Below are 9189 nucleotides of genomic sequence, written 5' to 3'. Positions count from 1 at the left end.
TTTGTTAATTCGTCACATGTCCATTCTTTGATTATCAAGTCTTCAGAAATTGTCGGTGGGTTGGATGGCCGAACGGTTGTATCATAAGGTCTGTAATTGATTCAAATGGCGTGGTTTTGATTCCCCGGTTGTAGGGTCGGGTGTCAAACGTCATGGGTTTTCTCCGGGTCCCCCGGTTTCCTCCGACTGCTAAAGAGCCCTACGCACAAGCGAATTATTGAAATAAAATTAAACCATATGCTAGTCCTGAAGTGACCTAGTTTGTGTCCAGTGGACATTAAACCCCATTTCTCACCCTGTCTCTCTCTCTCCCTTTGGATGGTGCAACACCCACATTTTTGTTAATATTTTGTCTATAAATAGTCTACAGTAGGGTGACCCGTGCACCGTGCAGAAAGTTGGTCTCGACACGGCGAATGTACACGCTTCAGGGGATTATCTTGAAGTGATTTCTCGCATACACTACGCACTATGATAACAGTCAGATATTGTGGTGTAATTGTCGAGATATTTGGAGATATTTATTTAAGGTTGCAGTTAGTAACAGATTTTGTTCCATTTCGGCATGATCCGCCATAGGGCTGTACCTATTTTTACACACCTTTGATCTCCCATGCATGTTATGAAACGTATCAACCTTGTGTGACGTCATCAGGGGGGTCATATCTGATATCAACCCTAGGGACTCTGCAAAGAAAAAGGACACAAATTCTTTCTTTTGACATTTTATTCACTTATTGTACAATGTTGTTAAACGATTCGGACGACGAACTTTGCCAGGCCCATGTTACTTGGTTTCTTTATCTATCTGGCCATCAAGAATTTGTCTGAAACTCAAATTCTAGATTATGTAGTATATCCACATCAGGTGTATTCGTAATCCGCAAATGTGAAACTATTCCCATAACTAAATAAGGAATTCGGTGGGTAATATTCTTTTTTGTTTTGTTTTTTTGTTTACTTCAAAGACGAATCTAGAGATCCTAAAATAAGATCTTATATACCCATATCTTCCATCGCACACAGGATTTTTCGCTCACTATCATGTTTATTATTCCGAAACACTGACCACCTGTTACAAAAGTTAGCAGGTATTGTTGGCACATTCACTGACGTCTTGTCACTCGAAACAGAAAAGCGTGTATCATTAATTTTGTATCTTCCCCACAATTCAAGTACATTAAATCCTTGTTAAAAAAAATATTTTCTTCATAAATTCTGCACTTTGACTAGCTTTAAATAATTCTTTGTCAGAATCTACGTTTTTTTCTATATTACATCAGTTCGTCATCCGATTAGTTTGACAACATTGCACAATGAATGCCAGTTTGTGAACAGGTGGTTACTAAAATGTAATGCACCTGCAAATTACGACTTGTTTTCTTAATTTTGTCATGTCAGTCGCAGGGCCGATATGGGCTAAACCATTGTCTTATCGGTGAAATCAATTAGGATAGATTTAACATTGATGTCGGTGTGTAAGACAAATATTACCATAATACCCTCGGTCATTTACCTCATATCGACGATATCTCGAGTCCTGGCTACGTGCCAAATACAGCCTTTAACAGCGGACAGGGGTAATAGATATGTACATGTAAAATAACAACTGTATTTGTAATGGGCTGATAAGGCATAGCCGCCTACATTTCATAACACTTATCAACACAGGAGAGGTTCAAGTAGAAGAAAACATAATGCTGCAAGAATTAACTGCTTATATAGCAGATACCAACAAGACCCAAGCCAGTGTGGTAACATTTGTGCTGGTACTTGTTGGTGCCAAGATCATATTGGATTTAACTAGAAAAGACAAGACACCCCCTGGACCAAGAGGGGTTCCTATTTTAGGATATCTGCCATTCTTCGGTACTCATCCACACATCACCTTTCTCAAACTTAGGCAGAAATATGGCGACATCTTCAGTATCCAAATGGGCGGCTTTCCAGCAATTGTAATCAGTGGCAAGGACTTGATTAAGGAGGCTTTGGTTAAAAAAGGTGACAATTTTTCCGGTAGGCCAAAATTTTACATGAACTCTATAGTAGGAGAAGAGACATTAGTTTTTGGAAAATTTTCAGAAAGTTTCATAACCCATAAGAAGATAGCCTACAACTGTTTGTATGTTTTCGCAAATGCCAGAAAGAATCCAATAGAAGACGTGATTGGCGAGGAAGCAAAGATTGTTGTTTCAGAATTTAATAAGCAAAACGGGAAACCTTTTTCTCCAAGCGATAGTATCTATGCTAGTGTGGGAAGTGTCATTTTCCAGATCTGTTTTGGTAGGCATACAAATATTCACGAAGAAGATGAAACATTTCAAATATTTCTAAAAAATACCCGGAAGTTTATACAATTTGCTGGTTCTGGAAACCCCATGAACGTTATTCCATGGCTGAGATATGTGATGCCATGGAAAGTGTCAACGGTTGTTGAACTTTTTAACCAGGTTAAGGGAATCCGAAAACAAAAAGTAGAAGAAAGTTTGAAGACCAATACACCGTCTAGTCCGAGACACCTGGCGGATGGCTTGACTGCTGCCGTTAAAGAAGCTGAAGCTGACCCATCATCAGTCTTTACAGCTGAAAGGATTTACTCCACCTTGGATGATATTATTGGTGCTGGATTTGACACCATATCGTCAACTTTAAATTGGGCTTTGCTACTGCTAACAGCAAATCCCACAGTTCAACGAAAGGTTCATGCCGAAATTGACGACGTTTTGGGACAACGGCAACCTAAGTTAGATGACAAATCCGAAATGCACTACTGCATGGCAACATTAAACGAAGTGTCAAGGTTTGCAAGTATAGCCCCGATTTCCTTACCCCATGCCGCTACTAAGGATACTGAACTTGAGGGGTACACTATCCAAAAAGGAACAATCGTTATTCCCAACATGTACTCCATCAGTCATGATGAGATGTTATGGGGTGATCCCCTTATCTTTCGACCGGAACGATTCCTTGACGCTGATGGAAAATTGGATAAGAACATCACAGATGTATTCAACCCCTTTTCTATGGGCAGACGTAAATGTGTTGGAGAGTTTTTTGCACGCATGGAGCTGTTTCTTTTTTTCACGGGAATTCTTCAGAATTGTATTCTTACTAAGCCAGACCACATAAAGGAATATTCTTTTGATAGTGTTTTTGGACTGACCGTCTCCCCAGTTCAGTACGAAATATGTGCATCACTGAGATAATTGAGATAAACGATACACTGTTGTCCTCTTTACAAAGATCTCGTCGGAATTGGTTATATTATGTAGGGTGGTGGTGTAAACTATTGCTTAATGCTTTATAACAGATAGACCCTTTAATAAATATATCTACACAATGGGCCATTTATATGACTTACTAATTCCATTTATATGACTTACTAATTCCATTTATAAAGCTTTATAATTAATTACTTACTTAGGCACGTGCGAACGCTGAAACCCCTCGAAGCGTGTGACTGAATTGAATATTATTTTCATAGCTTGATAAAGGATTTATAAAGTCTTGTAAATAATATGGTAGCTATATAAATCTATTTTCTAAGTCTTATAAATGAATTATCTAACGAACTAAATATTCGGGAAAGTTCGTACATCTGCCCGGAAATTCCCGAGGATGCTTCGGCCAGCCAATCACAGGTCGTCTTACTGAATGGCAAGCCCCTCCCACTCCCGTCCGCGGTTTTCGAGTTGTGTGCGTCGTTGTCATAGGGCCTACATCATCCGACACGATATTTCGGCAAACTCGCAAGAAATTGTGAAAAGAACTACCCCGGTCGGTGGGTGGAGGGGGAGCGGTGACCTTAGCAAAGTAAATTGACGCTAGGATAACTAAAACATGCATAAAACTTATTCTCGTCATTTTATGTTTACAATAGCCGCCATGAAAGGTAAGTTATATAAATGGATTTATAAGACTTGATAAATAATTACGTAGTTTCATAATTATTTATCAAACTATGAAAATAATATTCAATTCAGTCACCCATTTCGATGGGTTTCAGCGTCCACACGTGCCTAAGTAAGTAATTAATTATAAAGCTTTATAAATGGAATTAGTAAGTCATAAAAATGGAATTAGTAAGTCATATAAATGGCCCATTGTGACCGCATCCGCCCGTCATACATATAAGCGTTAAATATATAGTTGGTTAGTGTGTTTATTACCTTGATACATTGTGATAATGGGTAATTTATAATAGAATGTTACTGAATGTAGTATATTATATGTACGTGTATATAAATACAGTATGAATAAAGATTGTTGATATGTACTTTACTAATAAAGTAATCTTGGGCTATAGTTTTACCCAAATAATATGATGGCTGATAATGGACATGTGGAATCTTGCCCTTTTCATAACACGAAATCGCGACAGTACTAACGCAATCATACGAGAATTTATTCTGCCGTACACTTTATTCTGTGGTAACATCGTCTTATTGCCGTAAGGTCGTGATGTCGACTTATCACCTTAGCCTCTTTCTACAACAGCTTGACTCATTACATGTTGTAAAAAGTAGAATCTATACTTATATTAGTGGCTGTCGTTTGTTTGTTTGTATGTATGTCTGTTCGGGGTTGGTGGTTACATTAGTGCTAATTTGGTGTATAGGGGTAGCTCCGGACCGGGGAGTAACATAGGTCTGGTGGCGATGGACAACCACTTGCGGTTCATAGCTATACCATGCTACGCCGGGTCAACCGCTAGTAGATAAATATAAATAAGACTGATACAAAGGAGATACTTATAGATAACTGGGTCGATAGGTTTTATGTAAGGCTGGAAAGTGAATTGTAGAAAGCCTTAAGTCGGGTCCAAGAGTTGTAGGAGAGTTCTTTTTATGACGTGTGGAAAATGATTCGCAGCTCTGATTGACCTTACCAATATTGCCTTCAGCAATTGTGAACATTCTTTACTTCCTCGTTAACCATGTCTTCTATTGGATTCTTCCTGGCATTTGCAAAAAACATACAAACAGTTGTAGGCTATCTTGTGGGTTATGCTACTTTCTGTAAATCGTTCGAATGTTACCTTTCCTTCCCCAAATAAAGCAATTGTGTAACCAAAGCCTCCTTAATCAACTCCTTTCCGATGACAACTGCTGGAAAACTGCCCCTTTGAATACTGAAGATGTCACAATATTTCTGCCTAAGTTTATTTAAGGTAATGTGTGGGTGAGTAGCCAACAATTTCATATATTCGGGAACTGATCACCTCCTGGTCGGCGGGGGTTTTGGTATCGTTTTTTATGGTAAAATCCAATATGATCTTGGTACCAACCAGAACCATCACAAATGTTACCAGACTTGTCTGGTCTGCTATATACGTCGTTATGTCTTGCAACATATTGTTTTTTTCTACGCGAACTTCTGTCTTTAAAATAAGTATTATGAAGCTATGTGAAAACAATATGATTTCAAAATTAAAAGAGTTTTAGAAAATACATTTTTATAGGTCTGTTTTTTCTTTCAAACTAGCAGAATAAAGGGATAGCGTGTTTTGTCCATCTATCGGTTTGTCCATCCCGTCGTTAAATTTTGAGGGTTGCGCCTCAACGAGTCTTAACGGATCGTCTTTTAAAAAACACTTTCATACGTATTCGTTACACCTAAGGGTGATCCCTGTTGTCTTGGTGCATGCCCGGCCCACAGGGAATGAAATAAAATTTGGTTTAACGTCATATTGTTCTGCTCAGACTGGGCTAATGAAGCCGGGCATACGCCATACAGTCTGCCATGAGGAAAACTTTGTCCAGAAGTAAAGATATCTATTTCAGAATTTAATAACCAAAACGGGAAACTCTTTTCTCCAGGCGATATTATCTACGGTAGTGTTGGAAGTGTCATTTTCCAGATCTGCTATGGTAGGCATACACATATTCATGAAGAAGACGAAACTTAGCCGGTAGTTTACATAACGTTATGGTTCTGGAAACCCGGTGAAGGCTAATCCATAGTTGAGATATGTGATGCCATGGAAGGTGTTAAAAAAGTTATTAAACTCAGAAAACAAAAAAGTGGAGGAATTGGACTGAAATTTTTAATCATCATTGATCGTGTCTTTGGCCGTCTTGACAGAAGCAAATCTGTTTATTTTCGCCCAAGTCAAATTTGAAAACCCATTTTCCCGATGCCACACCATATGAATATAACATGTGACAAGGGGACGCAAATGTAGAGAAAATATTCAAACACTCTTTATTCATGAAACATCTTTTATGTAAACAAAAGAGTGCAGATTCGGATACCTAACTATTAATCACATGCTAGGCAAGTGCGTACACACCCGTGGAAATGATATCGAAAATATAACCAACTACAGTTTGGTTCCCGCATTTTAGTACAATTAACACATCTAATGTCCCACTGCCAATAACAAAATATAAATTGTTTTGGAGCAATACCGATGGTTCTCTCGGCGTTCACAGCCAGAGACAATGAATCCTAATTAGAAATATTTGGGTATTCTTAAAGAACCGCAAAGAGATTGAAACATTCATTTAAAAAATGTGTCTTTGAAAGGGAGCCCTGTAGTGTCCTTATTAGTGTGTGCAGACCACTTTGTCCCCCCCCCCCCAGGCCTCGCTCCGGTTAAAGCACATCACATATACCACAGTACCTCAGATTTCTTAAAATATGTCCTGATAATGACAGTCCAATAATGTTCGTGATACGAGTATACATTGATGTTGCGTGGATTGTAACAAATGGAAAGAAATGGGGTTTAGCATCTACTGTTCTGCTCCAACAATGAAGACGGACACGTGCCATGCAGTGTGCTATGAGGATAATTTTACCCGGACAGCGGCGCTACGGCCTACCCTTACATGTAATTCCAACTGTCAAGGGTTCTTTTACGTGCACACCAATGTGTACACGGGATCTTGGTTTTTCGTCCAATCCTAACAACTATATGTTGTCCTTGGGCAGGCCACCCATCCTACGCCACTGGCAAAAGGGAACCATGCCGGAAAATCCAGATGAAGTTTCTCGGCCAATATCGGGAAGGAACACAGGTTCACCACATTAGCTGAATCTCTGAGTCACCGTGGCTATAGGATTGTAACAATGGCGTACCGTAACAATAAAGTATATTGTATTATACCGGTATATAAATATAGCATGAATATAAATACATATGAACTCTTCAATGTAATCTAATGTGAACTGCACAATATTGAGAAATGATCTCTATGATGAGGCGCCGAACTTGAAAAATCCAAAGATTTTCTCCAGTAGAGGGTCAAGTGTCCTCACCTCTCGACTTTAGCAGCTTCCATGAAAAACGAAGCATGACTTTTACTCTGAACACAAGAGGATGTATGCGGGACAAAATGGCGCCGGGTTAAGCACTTTGAATAAAAATGAACCTGTTTGAAAGTTTCACACTCCGGGTTGTATGCAAAGAGGACTCTATAGTAATTTAAAGGAGCACAGTTGATTCCCAGATAAACACCAATAACTTGATAACCAGTTTGTCATCCGCATTCCTCACGCATGTTATCAAAAATGAATTATAACTTGCTCTCAATGACATCATCGGCGTATTTGTATTTTGTTTTGGCATCAGAGTTATTTTTGACAAAATACATAGAGTTGTGTTGCTTCACTAAAACATGATATGATATCGCCGGTATTTGAGTTTACGAAAAAAATCGCTTTGTACAGTATCTTTTAATTTTGTCTTCTATTTAAAAGCTTTTACATGGGAGACAACCCCGTCAATCGGCATACACGTAAAAGGAGGCAGATCACCATTAATTTCCCCATTGACTTCAATGTTTAATAATTCTCCAACTTTTCCCCAAATTTTCGTTGGGCTGAATGCTTTTCACTACAGACAGAGGAACAAATGGTCATGTCTTTGCACTAAAATTTGTATGAGGTTGACCCCCAAAATTTTGAGATACACAAACTTGAAGAAGCGTACTAAAAACATGTAACTAGTTGCCGTACATATCACCGTAGCCAACCTGATAACCCCGTTTTCCTTCCGCCTCCAAATCATGAATATTTACCAAAACCTGGCAGAAAATGTTAATTCAAACCCTCTTCGTCCATTCTAGACCAAAAAATCAACAAAAATGGGCATGCAGAAGGGGAGAAAGGAGACAGAGAGAGAATTGCTATAAATAGACGAACTACCGAGATGGTGAAATTCAATGGTGGTCTGCCTCCAAAACCACCTTCCTGTAGGATAAAAAAACTAAAATCATGTTTGACTAAGAAGGAAATACGGCATTACCGATCATGTTAGAGTGAGAGGGAGTTTAACGTCCACTCGACACAAACTAGGTCATTTCGGGACTAACATATGGTTCAATTTTATTTCAATAAATCGCTTGCGGGTAGGGGTCTTTAGCAGTGGTAGGAATGCGGAGGACCCTGGTAAAACCTACGAGGTTGGACAGGCGATCCTCCTTGTCACGTACAACCGGGGAATCGAAACCACGCCAGTTGACGCAATGACAGACGTTATGATACAACGTGCATGCGCTAACCATTCGTCCACCCAACCTCCTGGTTCATGTTAGAACACTAGGTTCACTGAATACTAGGCACATTGTCAATTGGTGAAGATCTTGCTCCAATCTGAGTTATTGTGGACTAGTCCGAAACTTTGCGAGGCTTCGGACACTTTGACTGGGCTAGAAAGATTAGACGCAATTTGTGAGGCCTATAACATAGGCGTAGGAGCTCAGAGTAATTCAGGGGGGCATAAGAGAAAATTGCCCGAAATCAATACCGTTTGTTCGGGCATACATATCATAAGAGAGCTTCGGGCATATTTTCGGGCATGCAGTGGACAAGAAAAAGACGAGAAAATACTTTTCGGGCAGTGTGGATCTCATAGAAATAAGTTAGTTATATTTTTTCTCTAAACGTTAATAGAAAAAAAAGGTCGTCGAATTTTTCATTGCCCGAAAATAATTTTTTGGGGGGGCAAATGCCCCTCCTGCCCCCCGGGTCCTACGCCTATGGCCTATGATACTTTGACTGGGCTAGGATAACTAGTCAAAGTTTTGTTGGCATTTTCGACCCTTCTAATTGCTTAGAATTCTATTTTCCATTGGCAGTTCTTATTTTGAAACTGAATTAACTAAATATTTGTCATTTTATAGTCAATAAGTCTCCAACTATTTTTGCCATTTTGAACTATTTACCAATGCCACCTGCAGATTT

The 9189-nt window shown here is 39.1% G+C and overlaps 1 protein-coding gene across 1 annotated transcript; it reads left to right on the top strand.

The window, feature by feature from the left end:
• Window positions 1-1643: 1643 nt before the first annotated feature.
• On the top strand, window positions 1644-3340 carry LOC126811569 (cytochrome P450 1A1). Its single transcript, XM_050537260.2, has one exon. It carries the CDS (start codon window positions 1698-1700, stop codon window positions 3204-3206), a length of 1509 nt encoding a protein of 502 aa, XP_050393217.1. The 5' UTR covers window positions 1644-1697; the 3' UTR covers window positions 3207-3340.
• The last annotated feature ends 5849 nt before the right edge of the window (window positions 3341-9189 follow it).

The sequence above is a fragment of the Patella vulgata genome, chromosome 2 (genome assembly GCF_932274485.2).
Source record: "Patella vulgata chromosome 2, xgPatVulg1.2, whole genome shotgun sequence".
In the NCBI taxonomy this organism is placed as follows: domain Eukaryota; kingdom Metazoa; phylum Mollusca; class Gastropoda; family Patellidae; genus Patella; species Patella vulgata.
The sequence above is the reverse complement of the archived record's forward strand: the minus strand, read 5'-3'. Positions and strand labels throughout refer to the sequence as shown.